General features: G+C 36.3%; 1 protein-coding gene across 2 annotated transcripts; it reads left to right on the forward strand.

Annotated features, from left to right (window-relative positions):
• The first annotated feature begins 837 nt into the window (after positions 1-837).
• On the forward strand, positions 838-19,308 carry LOC113051859 (RNA polymerase-associated protein CTR9 homolog). Of its 2 annotated transcripts, none has more exons than XM_026216014.1 (23): positions 838-999; positions 3,984-4,082; positions 4,159-4,398; positions 4,491-4,608; positions 6,079-6,168; positions 7,002-7,258; positions 7,336-7,443; positions 8,773-9,009; positions 9,088-9,177; positions 9,254-9,382; positions 10,014-10,197; positions 10,282-10,370; positions 11,641-11,826; positions 11,902-11,989; positions 12,092-12,240; positions 12,329-12,445; positions 15,519-15,668; positions 15,755-15,822; positions 16,846-17,128; positions 17,203-17,357; positions 17,586-17,682; positions 17,776-17,882; positions 18,598-19,308. In XM_026216014.1, exons 1-23 carry the CDS (start codon positions 955-957, stop codon positions 18,992-18,994), a joined length of 3,483 nt encoding a protein of 1,160 aa, XP_026071799.1. In that variant the 5' UTR covers positions 838-954; the 3' UTR covers positions 18,995-19,308. The 2 variants fall into 2 exon arrangements, with proteins under 2 accessions (XP_026071799.1, XP_026071798.1); XM_026216013.1 differs by having other exon boundaries at positions 15,519-15,664; positions 15,751-15,822.
• Positions 19,309-19,677: the final 369 nt, after the last annotated feature.

Here is a 19,677-nt window from a genome sequence, read left to right on the forward strand (position 1 = left end):
AATTTATCAAAACTTAGTAATATGCATTGCTAAGAATTCATTTGGACAACTTTAAAGGTGATTTTCTCAATATTTAGATTTTTTTGCACCCCAAGATTCCAGATTTTCAAATGGTTGTATCAAATATTTGTATTTGTACCAAATATGGTTATATCCTAACAAACCATACATCAATGGAAAGCTTATTTATGCAGCTTTTAGATTAAAACAATTGACACTTAAGGGTTTTGTGGTCCAGGGTCACATATTGTTGCTCCAGTGACATCCCCAATAAAAATGAACGATGAATAAAAATGAATGATGTGAAAAATGAAAGTAGTATCTAATAAATTATTTGGTAACACTTTATTTGAGGGTCTTTGAGGGTCTTACCAAATAATTTATTAGATACTACTTTCATTTCGTTATATATTTATAATTTAATTATTATTTATATTTTTCTGCAATATGATAATAGTAGTATAGAAGAAGTAGTAATTTTATGTAAAATTATAATATTCAGAATTGCACATTTGTTATTTTTATTTATCTTTTTATGTTTATTAATATAAATTTAGATGTAAATATGCTTTTATCATATCATATGATATCATATCATATGTCTTGTTTTTGTTGTTTTAATTATGATTATTTTGTCACGCCATGCTCAAGCTAAATATACTTTAATTAATATTAGCATTTTTAATCATTTGTCACGCTACATAATAATTTAGTCACGACAGAAGAGTCATTAAAAAGTTGAAACAATAATTAGTGACCAGTTTTTGTTTGTTTAAAAGTCCGTATGCGCTTGTGTAATACATTTTCGAAGACTTTTAATTTGAAGCATTACCGGATGTGTAGGGTCCAGGTTCAGTCGGTGGTGAGTGTGTAGAGCTGCTGTTGATCACCGCTGGATCCAAACGAATACAAACGAAAAGCTGCAGTATTGGGTTCCTGGCTTGAGTCGCAACCATGTCTCGGGGATCCATCGAAATCCCTCTGCGGGACACAGATGAGGTTTGCACTTGTTTTATCTCTGTGCGGCGCTGAATATAATTGGATTGCAGTTCTGCTATCATCTGCTAACATGCTATCATTCACGCGCTTTTAATAAGTTTACATAAAATAAATAAACTAATAGCGGCGAAAGACAGAAATACCCCAATGAGTCTTAGGATACTCAAATCATAAATCATACAACGAGAAACTCTGAACGTGTTTCACGAGATGTAAAATACTTCACCCGAGCATCTTTCAGTCTTTTTCTGTTGAGGTTAATGTCTGGGTTCAGTAAGATTTGTGATGTTTGTTGAAGAAGTCATCAAGGCTGCATTTATTTGATCAGGAATGCAGAAAAGAGTAATATTGATAAATATTATGACACTTTAAAATAATGGTTTTCTATTTTAATATACTTAAAAATCGAATTTATTCTTGAGATGCAAAGCTGAATTTTCATCAGCATCATTAACGTTACTCCAGTCTTCAGTGTCACGTGATCTTTCAGAAATCATCCTTATATGCTGATTTAATATCAGGTTTGGATAATTTTGCTGCTTAATATTATTTTTCTTTTTTTTTTTTGGAACCTGTGATTCTTTTTTTTTTTTTTTTCTTTTTTTTTTTGCATGATTCTTTGATGAATAAAAAGTTTAAAAGAATTGAGTTTATACAAATCTAAAATATTTTGTAACAATATACACTGTTCAAAAGTTTGTGGTCTGCATTTTTTTCCATCCTTTAAAAAAAATAAATAATAATAATTAATGGTTTATTCAGCAATGATGTGTTAATTTGATAAAAAGTGAGAATAAAGACTTGTATTGTTAAAAGAAAAGATTCCTAATTTAAATAAACCCTGTTTTTTTTTTTTTTTACTTTTATTCATCAAACAATCCTAAAGTTTCCAAAAATAAATATAATGCAGTCCAAATGTTTCCAACATTGATATTAAATCAGCATAGTTGAATGATTTCTGAAGATCATGTGACACTGGAGTAATGGCTGATAAAACAATCAGCTTTGCATCACTGATACAAATTTATTTGTTTTTATTTACTGAAATAGAAATCCATTATTTCAAATAGTAATAATATTTTACAATATAATTTTTTTTCTGTATTTTTGGTCAAATAAATGCAGCCTTGATGAGCAGAAAAGACGTCTGTAAAAGTAAAACACATTAAAAATCTTACTGATCCCAAACGTTTGAACAACAGTGTATTGGTGAAATGTCCTTTATTGAAACCCAAGCAAATTGTATTAACAAAAATCTCGGAAGTAAATAGAAGAAGAAACCATTGTACATTTTAAACAGCACCATAGTTCGTATTACATAAACTTACTTTTAGACTCCTAGTTTTAAACCATTCAAACATGCACGTTTTTTTATTTTTATTTTGACCTTATGAATATATGACAACGTGTCGAAGTGCATGTCCAATACAAATGCTAGAAACACCTTAACATCTTCAAATAAACCGAATGAATCATAGCTCCTACCAAATTAACAATAATCATAGCTTCATATATTGTAAAACAAATCAATTAAATAATTATCTCCAAATTAACTCCAAAAACTGTGTACCTGATGATACTCCCATATTAAAGAGCCACACAGATGGGAAATCAAAAATTACCTGTATTACAGTGTATGATGTAGCTGTCCATCAGTGTAAACAATGTGCAAAGTAATTAAACCAAAAAGTACACGATTTATAAAGTTATTGGCTTCTAAAGTAAGGGGTCGACTCTGAATCGCTGAAACGAGTCGTTATAGATTTCAAATCTTTTACCCATCTCTATGTACGTCACTAGGAGCACTTTGCATAATAATCTCCGCCTACCGTGTTGGGAGAAACTGAACTCTGACCTGCCCCACCCCCCACACAGACGCTCTGGTTGGTGTGAGAGCATCATGTCGAGGAGACAGTTTTATTTTCACTGCCAAAGAATGAAGATCAGAAGAACCAATGGCTAAAATTCATTTTTACCACAATACCAGAGCAGTACAACAAATCCCTTTTGTTGTGTTCACAACATTTCACTGATGACTGCTTTTCTAATCTCGGTGAGAACAAGGCAGGATTTTCAAAGCGTTTGGCCATAAAAGAGGGTTCATTACCAACTTTATTTAGAACAACGAGCATCTCCGAATCACAACACGAAGTATGATTATGAAGTTATGTGTCTGTTTTCTCCCGAGCGTCTTATCAGTATGTGTGCTGTCTGCAGCCTTTCTCTGCGCTGATCTTCATTTACAAACACGTCATTAAAATGAAGTGTAACTCCATGAATACTCAACGAAGAGACGTGAGAGAACTAAACAAGTGCTGCCGAAAACAGATATTCTGTGATAAAGTAATCCATATGAAAACAGCGCAATGTCTGAACTGAACTGAAACTGAAGCGCGCGGCTTGAATACACCCACACAGAAGAAAAAGCAGCAAGATTGTTCAAGTTTTTTATTTTACTGTTTGCATCGCGGTAAGAAGAATAAGACATAATTCACCCCAAACAGATGCTAACGCATTGTTTACCGTGAAGTTGTGTGTGGAACAACCAATCAAAACTATGTCAGTTGACCAATCAGAACACAGTATGCTACCGAAAGGTGGGGTTTAAGGAAAATGAATCTTTTGATCAGCTTCGCGCGAACCGTTTGGGGATCTCTGAGAATTGAGGTAATTTTAAAATGATATTTTGACAAAATGACAATGTTTTTTAACCTTGGATGGATTTAAACCTAATGTACAGGACTTATAAACAGTGATAGGAAGCTTAGAATTTTCATCTTACTGGCCCTTTAAATGACTAATAGTCTCAGGGGCACTTTTACACACATTCTTTCAGATTAACTGAAGCTGTATTTTATTGCATCTTATTAATAAATGATATTTATCATAGGCGTTAGAGCTCTACTGTATCACTGGAGGAGTTTTATCCTATGTTCATGATCTTGTCCTTGTTAATGGTCATTAATTTGTTTCTTCTTTCTCAGGTCATTGAGCTTGACTTCGACCAGCTTCCAGAAGGAGATGAAGTCATCAGTATCCTCAAACAGGAGCACACACAGCTGCACATATGGATCGCACTCGCTGTGAGTCACAAGCTCATGTACGGTGACATTATTAGAATTTCTGGTGCGCAGAAGTCTCACGACTATTTCTTTGCAGTTGGAGTACTACAAACAAGGCAAGACGGAGGATTTTGTCAAGTTGCTGGAGGCGGCTCGCATTGATGGAAACCTGGACTACAGAGACCACGAGAAGGACCAGATGACATGTTTGGACACACTGGCAGCTTATTATGTCCAGCAGGCTCGGAAAGAGAAGAACAAGGATGCAAAGAAAGACCTCATCAACCAGTCCACTCTTCTGTACACCATGGCAGACAAGATCATCATGTACGATCAGGTAAATGAAGGTTACAGTTTTCATAGTAATCTCTGTCATTGTTGTATTTTTTTGTTAGGTCTTTAGCCTTGTGATATTTCTCATTTCCATAGAGCCATCTGCTGGGAAGAGCTTGCTTTTGTCTCCTGGAAGGAGATAAGATGGATCAGGCAGATGCTCAGTTTCAGTTTGTACTCAACCAGTCGACAAACAACATCCCTGCACTCCTGGGTAAATGATATGGCACATGATCATTATATACTTAAGAGTCTGAACTTGAAATCACAGTTCACTTTATTTTTCCTAATACAGCAGAGTTTCTTGAAAAGTTTTAATTTGCCCTTTCACAAACTAAGGCCTAAAACGGTCTTAAATTGGAGCAAAAAAATCTTTAATTCGTAAAGTCATTAAATGTTGCAAATATCTGAACATTATTAAATCAAGATACATTTACTTGAGATGCAATTTGAACATGAAGTTTCGTTTTCTGAGAAAACGAACAAAATTAAGTACGTTTATGTTTAAAACATGAATAAAAATGAACTCGCTTTCCCTTCCAATCAAGTTGATTTTTCTGTGCCCAGTGGAAGGTATTTGTTCTTGTTTTGATCATAAACTCTCTTCATTTTGATCAATTTCTCATTAAAGATGACGACGACTTTTTTTCCTTTTTTTTTTTTCTTTTTTTTTAAACATGCAGAAAGCCTCTACGGTGTTCCTTTGAATCCTTTAAAAGGCTTAGGCTAAGTTTACACGACAACGGTGCAGTCAAAAACAGAAAAATTCCCTTGCAGTTTAAAAAAAAGTTTCACGTATACTCAACAACATTTTCAAAACGTTTCGCGTTTATACACATCCAGTCAAAAATGCTTTATTAAATGCCAGGCCAGTAGTTGGTGCTGTCACCTTGTTAGTAAACAGTACCTGTAGGAGTGATGAGTGAGAATTATATGATTCGTTTCCGCTGTTGGTTGTTATGTTGATGAAGTAAATCCTCACTTTAGTGAAGAAGCGTTAGCAAACTCTTGACCAGCAACAACAGTACCATATACGCTGCTATTGGTGTGTATGTTGGTTCGTACTTGGCTTTAAAATCCACACGTATTGCACATGTCTGCATACCTAACACATACTACGCACGACGTCACCGTTTTCAACGATTTTCTTATTTGGTGTTTACACAAATTGATAACATTGGCGTTTTCAAAAACTTGCACTTTGAAAACTGTTTTCAAAAATCTGCGTTTTTAGTCCCGAAAACACCTCTGTCGTGTAAACGAACAGTCAAAAGGCATAAAAGTTTCCAGTTTTTGTCTGAAAACATTGTAGTGTAAACGGCCTCTTAAATTTACGTTCATAAAAACCTGCAGAAACCCTACAGTGTTCCTTCAAATCCTTTAAAAGTCTTAAATTCAGTTAGATCAAATTTAAGGTCAAACCAATGTTATAACAAAAGCCTTAACTTGAGGGAGAAAAAAAAACAAATATAATTTGATAATTAAACTCCATATTAGTTAATTTAATTTATTAAATGCGATTGCTGCATGCTCAAATTCACAACAGCTCAATCTTGCACGTTCTACAGGATGAGGTTTCAGAGTAAATCGCAATCATTGACTATTGCACATTTATGCCAAGCGTTTGCTCTTAATAGATGTTGTCGTGTTATGAATGATTATTTATGTTTATGTCCTTCAATAGGTAAGGCGTGTATCTCCTTCAACAAAAAGGATTACAGAGGAGCTCTAGCCTACTACAAAAAAGCTCTCCGCACTAACCCTGGCTGTCCAGGTGAGTCTGTCAGATGTGTTTAAATACTGTTGTCATAGTAGGTCAATGTATCCTAATAACATCTTGACAAAATATACTTCAATTGAAAGATGAAGAAACGCCAAGATTTTAATAAACATTTAGGCCCCTATGAAATCTGTTTTATTTTTCCTAAAATGCTGTGTTTTTAATCTTTCTGTTTTAATGGTTTAAATAAATGTGAATAATCAAAATGCAAGTTAAATCAATAGAATTCATAACTTGAGTATTACCGTATTTTCCGGACTATAAGTCGCACTTTTTTTTTCATAGTTTGGCTGGTCCTGCGACTCATAGTCAGGTGCGACTTATTTTTCAAAATTACTAAAACATTACCATCCATGCTGCTCAGTGCTCTGTAGTCTACCACTGAAAACAGAGCGCCCTCTTGCGGCTGTAGACGGTAATGTTTTCTCTTGGTTCTTGGTTCTAAATGAATGTGACTTATATATGTTTTTTTCCTATTCATGACGTAGTTTTGGACTGATGCGACTTATACTTAGGTGCGACTTAGAGTGCGAAAGATACGGTATTCAGTTCAGTCATCTGTACAGTCCTACTTTTGATATATTTATTCATCCAAAATTTGTTACATTGTCAAATTCCACATTTTGCTGTGAATTCCATTTTTATGATATCATTCCATGATTCTGTCTCCATTTTCTGCATCAACGCAATCTTAGGGCTCTTTATTTAAGCCACTGTAATCTCAAATGTTGTTTTCGGGTCCGTGTTCCAAACTGCTTGTTAACGGGTTAACCTTAACTGTTATAATTCACACGGAGCTTATTTCTGCGTAAATTGTCTTATTGCAGCCGAGGTGCGACTAGGCATGGGCCACTGCTTTGTAAAGCTCAACAAACTAGATAAAGCTCGACTGGCGTTTGGCAGAGCCCTGGAGCTCAACTCCAAATGTGTGGGAGCTTTGGTGGGGTTGGCTGTGCTGGAGCTCAACAACAAAGAGGCCGACTCCATCAAGAACGGGGTGCAGCTGCTTTCCAGAGCATATACCATTGACCCCAGTAACCCCATGGTGCTCAATCACCTGGCCAATCATTTCTTTTTCAAGAAGGTAAAGCTGGATCTCTCTTGTGATCTGCTGTTTTGAAGTGGAGATCTTGTACTTTATATGTGCGTTGTGTTTTTCAGGACTACAGCAAAGTGCAGCATCTGGCTCTTCATGCTTTTCACAACACAGAGGTGGAGGCTATGCAAGCGGAGAGCTGCTATCAGTTAGCTCGATCCTTCCACGTCCAGGTAACAAAGAGACTTCTTTCATTTGAAATAGTTGTCAGTCAGTATATTTTAGGGCTGAAACAATTAGTTGACATTATTAGTCGACAAATATATTTGTTGTTGAGTAGTCGTTAAATTCATATGATCTAATGTAAGAGCCTGCAATAACGTGGTTTGACCAGTGTGGCGCTGTAGCGTGAAACTGTAATTTAGCTCTCCCGATGAAATTCAGGAGAAGACAGCGCTTCAGAACAAACGCAGCCAAATCCGAAGGTGCTGATCTGCGTTTAGATGATTGTTAATATTTGCTGTGCATTTTTCTCCCAATAACAAAATAAACACATTAAAAACGGACAGCGGTGAGAAGGCAGCTTTTTAAAACGCATCTGATTAAAAAGATGTGGATGTTTGCATGAGCTCTGTAGTTCAGTACTTCTGTAGAGTCCAATCATGGCACATTTATTTATTTAGTACTTTAGAACTATAGATAGCCTTAAAGGGTTAGTTCAGCCAAAAATTAAAATGATGTCATTAATGATTCACCCTCATGTCGTTCCAAACCCGTACTAGACCACCGTTCATCTTCGGATCACAGTTTAAGATATTTTAGATTTAGTCCGAGAGCTCTCAGTCCCTCCATTGAAAATGTATGTACGGTATACTGTCCATGTCCAGAAAGGAAATAAAAACATCATCAAAGTAGTCCATGTGACATCAGAGGGTCAGTTAGAATTTTTTGAAGCATCGAAAATACATTTTGGTCCAAAAATAGCAAGAACTACAACTTTTTGGAAGGACATGAGTTATTAATGACATAATTTTCATTTTGGGCTGAACTAACCCTTTAAATCAAGCAGGTTTACAGTATTAAACATGAAAAAACATAGTCGCTGTCGCTTTCAGTTAGAACACGTAGAACACAACTTGATTTTCTGTTATAAAGCAGCTCTCCAATTTAAACTTATTTCAATAATCTAATATTTATCTTTAATGTAATATTTAATACCTAATATATTATTTATTTATATTTAACTGTGTTTTATTACAGCTTTATTTACCGAAATAAAGCTTTTTCTTTACTGAAAACTATTTTTAATAGTTGAATTAATATTCAAAACACTGAAGTCCTTTTACTGACCTCAACACTGACCTTTTACTTATTTTTTTTACATGCTTTACAAAAAGTGAAATATTCAGTGTAATATTTACTCAAAAATGTTAAATACTGATAAAATGGACAGGGGCCAAACATTATTCGACCTGGCCAATATATCAGCCTGTCAGTCAGCTTAAATTTCCTGCAGTGTGTATCACCAATCCTGATGAACGTGCACATGTGTTTGCTTTTAGGAGGACTACGACCAGGCCTTCCAGTACTACTATCAGGCCACTCAATTTGCGTCGTCTACTTTCGTACTGCCCTTCTTCGGCCTGGGCCAGATGTATGTGTATCGTAGAGACAAAGAGAACGCTGCACAGTGCTTTGAAAAGGTCCTGAAGGCTTATCCCAACAATTATGAAACCATGAAAATCCTTGGGTCTCTTTATGCCACATCGGATGACCAGGAGAAGAGAGACATTGCCAAGGTACGACATTATATATCAAAAACTGCATTACATAATAGATATTTATAAGTCTTCTGTTTGTTTGTTTTTTACTTGTAGGAACATCTGAAAAAAATCACAGTGCAGCATTCCGATGATGTGGAAGCCTGGATTGAGCTCGCCCAGATTTTGGAACAAACAGATATTCAGGTAACAGTTATTCCTGCACCTGCTTGTGTCTGGATTCATGCAACATATAACCCTCTAACACCCATGTTTCCTGCAGGGTGCTCTTTCTGCATATGGCACGGCCACTCGTATCCTCCAGGAAAAGGTCCAAGCAGATGTTCCTCCTGAGATCCTCAATAATTTAGGGGCTTTACACTTCAGATTGGGAAACCTTGGCGAGGCAAAGGTAAAGACGGATTTTAGGCTCTAATTAAATGAATGTTGTATGGCGTTATTTCCCCGTCAAATGTCGAGAGTGCATTATTGTAGCGCGAAAGTACATTGATATAATGCGCGAGTGCAAATCTCTCTGCTCGCGCGCGGAATATAATGTGCGGAGCGCGAATCTCTTTCCTCGCGTGCGGGTACTCAGATGTACGTTGCTCTTGTAAGAATTTTCAGTATCGACCAATAAGATTCCATGTACGATGTCGCGTTTTCATTGGTCAGTCGTTGAAGCCTATTTCTGATTGGTTGTTGCTGTTTTGACAGCGTTTATGCAAAGAACAAAGAGAAAGAAATCGAAGAGAAGAGTAAGAGAGCGAACGAACGGGAAACAGTCAAAGCACGAGTAGAGATCACAATGCACCGAACACGTTTTAAGAGCAGACATACTCTCTGAGCGAGCCCAGAGAAAATTCTTACTAGAGCAACGTTTATCTGAGAGCGCGCGTGCAGAGGGATTTGCGCTCGCGCATTATATTAATGTACTTTTGCGTTACAATAATGCACTCTTGACATTTGACAGGGAAATAACGCCATAATGTTGCGGTTCTGCTGTTTGGTACTAAAGAAAACACATCTCAATTTCTTTGTAGAAATACTTCTTGGCTTCTTTGGAGAGGGCAAAAGCTGAGGGCGAGCATGATGAGCACTACTACAACGCCATCTCAGTCACAACCTCCTATAACCTGGCCAGACTCTACGAAGCCATGTGCGAGTTCCACGAGGCTGAGAAATTCTACAAGAACATCTTGAGAGAGCATCCCAACTATGTCGACTGTAGGCATCATCATAGTGTGTCTGGGTTTGTAGTTTTCTTTCAGGAAATGGTCTGTTCAGCTGGTTTATTTGAATCTGTCACAGGTTACTTGAGACTTGGAGCGATGGCACGTGATAAGGGAAATTTCTATGAAGCCTCTGACTGGTTTAAAGAAGCCCTTCAGATCAATCAGGTATGTAGTTCTTATCCTTATATGTATAACCAACAAATATTCTCATTCTTCTAGTTCTGTTTTAATGCAAATTAAAAAGCCAACAAAAAAGCAAATGCAAGATAAAAAACACAGCCTTACTGAGGAACAGCAAACATTTTGATCACAACATGTGACCTTCTGTGCCTAATTGCAATGTCAGGTCACATGGTAGTGCATAACGTGATGACCAAAAATCTAATGGTTAAATTAACACGGTCATGTTCTTTAGAATTCAGTAAGGCTCGAGTCTGTTGAGATTAATAAAATAATTCTCAGTTGATTAATCTATTTTCATTCACTAGCAGTTGTTTCATGTTGCTTAAAGTCTAATCATAATTCATTACTTATTATTTATGTGTCTAATGTTATCTGTTTTTTGGGGGACGGGGTAATCATGTAAAGTGTGCAACCTTGTCATCTTTGTTTTAAGGTGACTTCTAGTACTTTTTGTTGTAATTAGACACTGAAGAAGGTTATGATCTAAACATTTTCCATTCCTCAGTAAAGCGGTGCTGTTTAGTATCGTTGTTTTTATTCGTGCTGTCAAACAATTAATCGCGATAAATTGTTTTTTGTTTACATAGAATGTGTGTGCCGTGTATATTTATTATGTATATATAAATACCAAACGCGTATGTTTGAAAAAAAATTCACGTGTGTGTGTGTGTGTGTGTGTGTGTGTGTGTATATATTTGTATATATAATAATCATAATAATCATCATAATACATCTTATTTGTAATGTGCTTTTCTTAATACTTTAAAAACATATATTTTATAAAAAATTATATATATAAACAGAACATTTTATGTATGTTTTATATACATAATAAATATACACAGTACACACAAATATTGAGTAAACAAAAATGTTTAAGATGCGACTAATTGTGATTAATTGTTTAACAGCACTAGTTTTTATATTTTTTTATTTTGTTACATTTTAAATTAGTGAATAATCATTTTCAGTAATTTTTGTATGACTATATACTTTTTGATGAATTTTAAGTTTTAATTGCTTTATTAAATCAAGTCAAACTGAAATGAGAAATATTGCTAGCTGAAACAAAGTTTTTATTAAGTAACAATTTATTTTTAAAAAATTTTTTATTGTTAGTTAACTATAATAATGCTGCAGTACAGCTATAGATTTTATCTTGCACTTTGGCTAACGCACCTAGAAATTCTAGATGTATTTTCAGGTTTTTGGTGATTTCTTCAGCTCTTTATTAATGAATTGTGTTTTGCAGGACCACCCCGATGCCTGGTCTCTGATTGGTAACCTTCACTTGGCGAAGCAAGAGTGGGGTCCCGGGCAGAAGAAGTTTGAACGCATCCTTAAGCAGCCCTCCACTCAGAACGACACCTACTCGATGCTGGCGCTGGGAAACGTGTGGCTCCAGACACTGCATCAGCCCTCCAGAGACCGAGAGAAGGTGACAAACTGTCTTGTGTTGTCATCATTTGTGGTATGTTTTATTTATTACAAATTCTTTTGTTTGTTTTCGCAGGAAAAGCGGCACCAGGATCGAGCTTTGGCGATCTACAAACAAGTTCTGAGGAATGATTCCAAAAATCTGTATGCTGCCAACGGCATAGGTGCTTTATCTGCTGTTTAATTAGTCTTGTAAACCCTGTCCTGTAACTAGCAATACAAACCAACATACTGGTGGTTAACCATCTTTCTTTCATGTGGCACAGGTGCTGTGTTGGCACACAAGGGTTATTTCCGAGAGGCACGGGATGTTTTTGCCCAGGTCCGAGAGGCCACGGCAGAGATCAGTGATGTCTGGCTGAATCTCGCACACATCTATGTGGAGCAGAAGCAGTACATCAGTGCAGTGCAGATGGTGGGAGAATAAACTGAAGGAAAAGTCTCCTGAGGATGAGGGTTTTGTTCTGATTGTGCACTCATGTTCTGTTTTTCTGTCTCTTCAGTATGAAAACTGTTTGAAGAAATTCTACAAGCATCAGAACACAGAGGTGCTGCTGTATCTGGCCCGAGCGCTCTTCAAATGTGGCAAGCTGCAGGAGTGCAAACAGACTCTTCTGAGGGTGAGTCAATCTTAATACAACTTTGGAGCTTCTTTTCTCTACTGAAGGGTTTCCCAAACTGAGTTTTGTAAGTTTGTGAAAAAGTAATAACTGATTAAATCATAAAAAATGAAAACAAGTTATTTTAAATAAAAAACAACACATTTTATATATAAATTATAATTTTTGTCATGTGCCTTTGACAACATGGAGACACTACTATAGTTTTAATTGATATTTTGAATTGGTAGTTATTTTATTTTCAGATTTCATTTATATTTTTGCTAAAGTTTAAATAGTTTTTGTCATTATTATTATTATTATTATTTTTTAAAATGTCAATAGTTTTTTTTTTACATATATTTATATATCAGTTTTAGTTAGTTTAGTACCATATTAGAATCGTTAAGCTGAATGCAAGAAATAAATGTAATCTTATAAGTTGTTTAAAAAAATCACATATATAAAAAAAAAAAATTACGTGTGTGTTTTCCCAAGTCTTTTTTTTTTTTTTTTATGGTTTCAGTTAACTATAATAATCCTGAACCATGAACATGTAAATGTTGTTGTTGTTTTTTTATATATATACTTTTTTCTTATATGCTAAATCAGGCTGCTAGATATCATAATATGTCAATTAAATTATATTGTTATGCTAATATTTATGTATATGTTGCATAATTCATTAGTATAGTATTAAAAATTAATTTAAATTTAATGTAAAATATTACTTTAGTTATATTTTCAAGTGCAACCCAGTGTATTATACTGGACTGTTCATATATTTAAAGCTGTTTCTCATCAAAAGTAACATAAGATTAATACCCATATATTTATTTTTATGCATATTTTTTATTATTATTATATTAATTATGATTCATTAACAAAAAGACAAACAAATGTGTGTGTGTGTGTGTATTAGGTCTGTCACTTTTGTGAAAAAATCATTTTCGATTTTTAAGACAAGTGTTCATTGAATCATTTGTAAAAACTATTTTCCATGTCTAAGAAAAAGACGTTTCCTTTTTCAACGTCAAATAACGGACAAACGTAAAGAGAGCGCTGGAAACGCACAAGTCAGCAATATTTCTTATTTATTGGCATGAAGTTTCGGGCAGAATAACAAACAGCAACAGGAGTGCAACATTCTAGAAAAAAATATATATGCCAAGGGGACAGCTGCCATAACAAAATTAAAACATCACTGCAGGCTTCAACCCAGCTGCATTTATGATTTAGGCAATTATAAAATCTCCAAGATTATTTTAAATAATGATTCAATCCATTTCAAACAACAGTTCAAAAATGAAACTTTAAATGTACTTGAGAGCAGGCCATGTGTGTTTTTTTTTATTGAACGTAACTGACACTTAGGCTAGGCGGCACTAGGCAGGCATAATGGAATGCACAAAAAGGCTAGGGCCATTACACATTTATTGGACAGGAAAACAAGTCGATCAACATTTTCGGGGTCCAGAGCAGAGCGTTTTTTATTCACTGTATACCCAGCTGTTGAGAAGACCGCTCTGACCGCACTAATGTCCTAGGGACACTCAGGTACAGCTGCGCAAGGTGGGGTAGTACTGCCAATTTTCCACCACAAAAGCTGGTCTCTGTCAGCTTGCAATGGTCCTTTACATATCTCAGAATCTCCTGTAGCTAGATGCGCGAATGAGGCGAATTCGCGTCTACCTTGCCGCGACACCTCCATACGCGCATGAACGCATCTTTACATTGACTTAATATTGAAATCATTCGCGCCAGACGCTCTATTGATTCCCTATTTTCATTTTCGAAACTTTTTTTGGTTGGTCCGATCGATTGTGCAATCGATTTTCGAACTAAAAGTGACAGCCCTATTGTGTGTGTGTGTGTGTGTGTGTGTGTGTGTATGTATGTATATATGTACAGTGTGGGGAACGTAACTTTAAAAAAGTAATTAGTTATAGTTACTCACTACTTGTTCCAAAAAGTAACTGAGTTAGTTACTGAATTACTCTATAATAAAAGTAACTCGTTACCAGGGAAAGTAACTATTTGCGTTAATGTAAAAAAAAAAAAAAAAAAATTGCTACATGTCTGAGAATTTGTACTTTTTTTTTCAGTTTTCACAAGTCAGTTGAAATGAGTAGAACAGACAGGTACATAACTTTCAATATTTATTGCACGTCAACAGACATCAAGAGTTTTATCCTGCACTTCAAGTATTATCTTTGTAAGAAAAGTGTTTTTGGCCACTAGCTTTGTAGATGCGTGTCACACATTACATGCACACATTACATGCACGTTCTTGCCTTTGACCACAATGAATTTGAAGTAGTGCTTATATCTTCACTTTGAAAATGCAAACTTTTTATTGGATTGCTCCTGACTCGCCATCTCTGCTGCGAATCTCTGTGTAGCTGTTGTGTGTGTGTGTGTGTGTGTGTGTGTGTTTGGCGCCGCTGGCGCAGCCGCGTGTGATGGCATGTGTGTAAAAACACTGGCTCTGATTGGCTACCATGAAACACATGACTGCCTTAGCCAATCATAATCGCTTATCTCGTCATTAACCCACCTGCTCACTCACTGTGTGAGCCAGGGGTCCGTTCGGATTGCATAGTTTATTAAATCAATGCATAGTAACACACCGCATTTAACGTTCAGTAACGTTAACTGCGTTGTAACGATGGGAAAAGTAATTAGTTAGATTACCGCGTTACTGAAAAAATAACGTTGTTACCTAACGCCGTTCTTTTAAACGCTGTTATTCCAAACACTGTATATGTATATATATGATTGTAACACTTTACAGTGCAATAAAGTCCCATTAGTTAATGCTAAGTAATGCATTAACTAGCAATGAGCAATACATTTATTGATCTTTGTTAATGTTAGTTAATAAAAGACTGTTTATTGTTCGTTCAAGTTAGCTTCGGTCCATTAAATAATATTAACGGGTTAGGGTTAACACAGCTTTTGATTTTAATAATTTATTATTAAATATACTTAAAAATGTACATCATTTGAACCTAGATTTTATTCCTAGTTATAAAGTTTCTGACCTCCTGCTGTTTTTCTTGTTTCTGCTTTTCTCTGGTTCTGTGACTCTCAGGCTCGGCACGCGGCTCCCAGTGACACGGTGCTGATGTTTAATGTGGCGCTGGTGCTGCAGCGCTTGGCCACGCTGGTGCTGAAGGACGAGAAGAGTAATCTGAAGGCTGTGTTGAGTGCGGTGAAAGAGCTGGAGTTGGCTCACAGGTACGTGAACTCCAAGACCTCCAGCCTATGATGCACTACAGCTTGAAGCTCTCATACCTTTCATAACTTTGTTATTGTTCTCACAGGTCATTCAGCTATCTCAGTAAGGCTGGAGACAAAATGAGATTCGACCTTGCGCTGGCTGCAGGCGAAGCCAGGTATGCTTGTTCTTCCAAATATGGGATATTTGTTCTGAAATGAAAGTTTCCACAATTGTCCCAGTCAGGTGTGACCTGACACCCCCTGTGAAACTACAGGGTGTCATGAAAAAATCCACAGCCAGTCTAAAATTATTTGATGCTTAATATACAGTTATGCGAATAGTTTACCTATACATAATATTTACATTTTAAATGATCTAATAATTTTATTCAATTATTTAATAAAATACAGCATATATTTTTCTTTTTTTTATATTTTAGATATATTTTGTAAATGTTATAAATTATATTAAAAAAAAAATGTTTTATAATAGTATCCTTTTTCATTTTATATATATATATATATATTTATTAGTGGTGGGCCGTTATCGGCATTAACGTCTTATCGGGCGGAAAAAAAAATTTCACCGTTAATCTATTCTCAAAGTTGGGTTGGCAGCAGGGTCTATACTAAGCAAGTTATGATGACTTTCACCTTGATATTTTATATAACCTACTGGCTGAGGCCAGCCTAAAAAGATGCTCAGGACAGTTGTCGGGCCACTGCTGCGCATCGTCACGAAAGCATATCTTTTTCACGTGTTTTTACGCCTTACCACTTGTCGATTTAAACATTAAAGCAACCAAACACAAGACGAGGAAAAGCTGGTCGCAGGCTGTGTTCGGTGCGGAGAGAGAGAGAGCTGCGTATCACGGACAGTGACACTGAACCGATCTCTCTTCTGCAAAGTTCTCCTCGAAGATATATATATATATATATATATATATATATATATATATATATATATATATATATATATATATATATATATATATATATATATATATATATATATATATATATATATATATTGCACATTTTTTGTATAGGCCTACACTGTATATATACACATCCATGCACATACAACATGTTTTTTTTTTTTTTTTTTCATTTTGGGAGGACGAGGCTTTTGAAGGACATAAGAGGAAATCAATAAATGACAGAATTGAATCATTTGAAGTGTATGTTTTCTCTTTCAGGCAGTGCTCTGATTTGCTAAGCCAGGCTCAATACCATGTGGCCCGAGCTCGGAAACAAGATGAGGAAGAGAAGGAGCACCGCGCCAAACAGGAGCAGGAGAGAGACCTGCTGCGGCAGCAGATGCTGAAGGAACAGCAGGAGAGGAAGAGCAAAGAGGCCGAGGAGCAGAAGAAGCTGCTGGAGCAGAGAGCCCAGTATGTGGAGAAGACCAAGGGCCTGCTCAACTTCTCCGAGTCCATGAAAGCAGCAGCAAAGGAGAAGAAGAAAGGAGGCAGTGGACGGGTGAGTTAAACCACTTCAACACTCTTTTTCACACCCTGTCTTTTCTAAAATGTAAATGTACTTTTTTTACTTAGCGCAAGAAAGGAGGCGACTTTGATGACTTTGTCAACGATGACTCTGATGAGGACCTGCCGATCAAGAAAAAGAAGAAGAAGAAAGCTGGGAGTGGCAGTGAAGTGGAGGATGGTGAGGAGGATGGAGAGAAGAAACCCCGTAAAAAGAGGAGGAGGTAAACACTAATAACTCTATATATTTATATATATATATAATAATAATGGAATATTGGTTTTGTTGTGCTAGTGCACTTTTTTTTTATTTGCATCTATTTTAATGAACAATTAATATAAGTTATAAAATGTAAATTATATAATAGTATTTGTCTGATCACCTGATTGGAGTTAAAACTGGTTTATTCTGGGTCAGGTTGAGTTTCGGTGTGTTTCTCTTGTTTCCTCAGACCAGCTAGAAGAGAAGATGAAGGTTCAGATGATGAGGAAGGAGGCTCAAGGCCTAAAAAGCAGCGCAAGCCCAGAGAGCGCAAGAAGATCGAGAAGGTAGCAATGCTCTGAGCACTTAACGTGAAAGTGTTACGTGTATGTTGAGATTTAGTTCTAATTGCTTTTCTCCCATTTTTTTTTTCCCCCAAGCCGGAGCGCATGCCGCCGTCTCTTAAAGGGAAGATCAAGTCCAAGGCAATCATTTCATCCTCTGATTCCTCCTCCGATGAGGATGGCCTGAAAATAGCAGAAGACAGGTGAGAGACGTCACTTGAGTTTGCTTAAAGTTTGCATGAGCTGGAATTTCACCCTGTCTATTATGTAAATGCATGTTTTAAAACCTATTGTGAACAATTTAATCGGTTCATTCATTTCCGGATCTTCCAGTGTAATGACAGACTTCTCTTTGGTTTTAATTTAATTTAATGTAATTTTTATTTATAATATTTTTTTATTTATTTATTTATTTATTTTTTACTTTACACTTTTCCTGTAAACATTTACATAGCCTCCCTAGCATTTCCTGGACCTGTTTGAAAAACCCTTATCTGTTGATGTTGTAAAAAATTACTATAATAATTAGTTTTGTTACATTTGTATTACTTTTTTTCCGTCATATCATAGTACTGCTATAGTATTTCTTTCATTCATTCATTCATTCATATACTCTATTTGAATATAACTTGATTTATTTATCGTTTTTTTTCTTAGACTTTTTCTGCATTCACACTTTTTCCCTTGTGGTCGTCTAGTTTGCAGTCCCCTTATTTAGTCTTAAGTCTTAAAAGCTCATGTTCATCTGCCTGTTTTTGAGTGAAACACCCGTGTCTCAAAATCGAATCAACAACCGATGCATAGAACCAAGTCCCACAACCTGTTACTCTAGGATCACAATATGGAAAACAACCTGTGCTGCAATTTCAGTTTCATTAAGAATTTATTCATTTTTTTAATTGTCTGTTTCATGTCCAGAAACCCCAGGGACAGCGGCTCTGGTTCAGACGAAGGTGAAGGCCACAGGAAACACATCGCTTCTGACAGCGATTCCAACGAGGAGCGTAACCGGTCGGGCAGTGAGGCGGGCAGCCCCCAGCGCTCTGGACGCTCAGACGAGGACGAGTCTGGCAGCGATCGCCCGGTGAAGAGGAGGAGACCACAGCAGCAGTCCGACTCGGAGCAGTCAGACAACGAGAGCAAGAAGAGCCGCTCCGAAGGCTCTGACGACGAGTCTCAGGCCGGATCTCCAGCCGCCGCTTCAGATCGAGGCTCCGAGATCGAAGGCTCTCCGCAGAGGTCCGATAACGACTCTGAGCCGGAGGGGTCCAACAACGAAGCCTCCAACAGAGGATCTGATGATGACAGTGACTAAGATGCTGACCATACGGTCTGTCGATTTAAAAAAAACTAAAAACCTTTATGGTAATGTTCAGATCATAGCACGTAGTCAAGTGTCTTCCTGGATAATGTTTCTCCGATTTTACACAATGTTTTTGCTTTTATTTGTCAAAAATAAGAATGGTGTTTTCTGTTCAGTCTGTTGGAAACCTCGTCAGCAGGCACTTTTCGTTGAGCGTTACAGCATACAATGTCCTCTGGAGTCTAAAGGGACAATCACAAGCTGTGATTCAGAGTCTGTGTACAATATGAAATACCTTTGAATAAAAAATATTTTGAATTTTTTTTTCTAGTTTGTATTGTATCCTGGTTTATGAGGTGTTTTGAATATATCCACTCGCCCACTGGCCACTCATTGTCATGTTCAATATGCTTTGAGTTGATTTGAGCTTTGTGACATGGTGCACTATCCTGTATGAAGTAGCTATGACCAGATCGATACACATTGGGTGAACATGGTCGACAATAATACTCCGATGGGTTCTGTGGTTTAAACAATGCTAAATACTCTGTAAACCCTAGAGATGGCTGTTTTTTCTGAAAAAAAAGCTGCAATTACTTGATCTGCAAATGTGACTTTTTGCGTACTTTATTAGAAAATGTTTCCAACATGGTATCAATAATACAATAACAGCCTAACTATGGAAAGCATTGCAC

This window comes from Carassius auratus, chromosome 32 (assembly GCF_003368295.1).
Source record: "Carassius auratus strain Wakin chromosome 32, ASM336829v1, whole genome shotgun sequence".
In the NCBI taxonomy this organism is placed as follows: domain Eukaryota; kingdom Metazoa; phylum Chordata; class Actinopteri; order Cypriniformes; family Cyprinidae; genus Carassius; species Carassius auratus.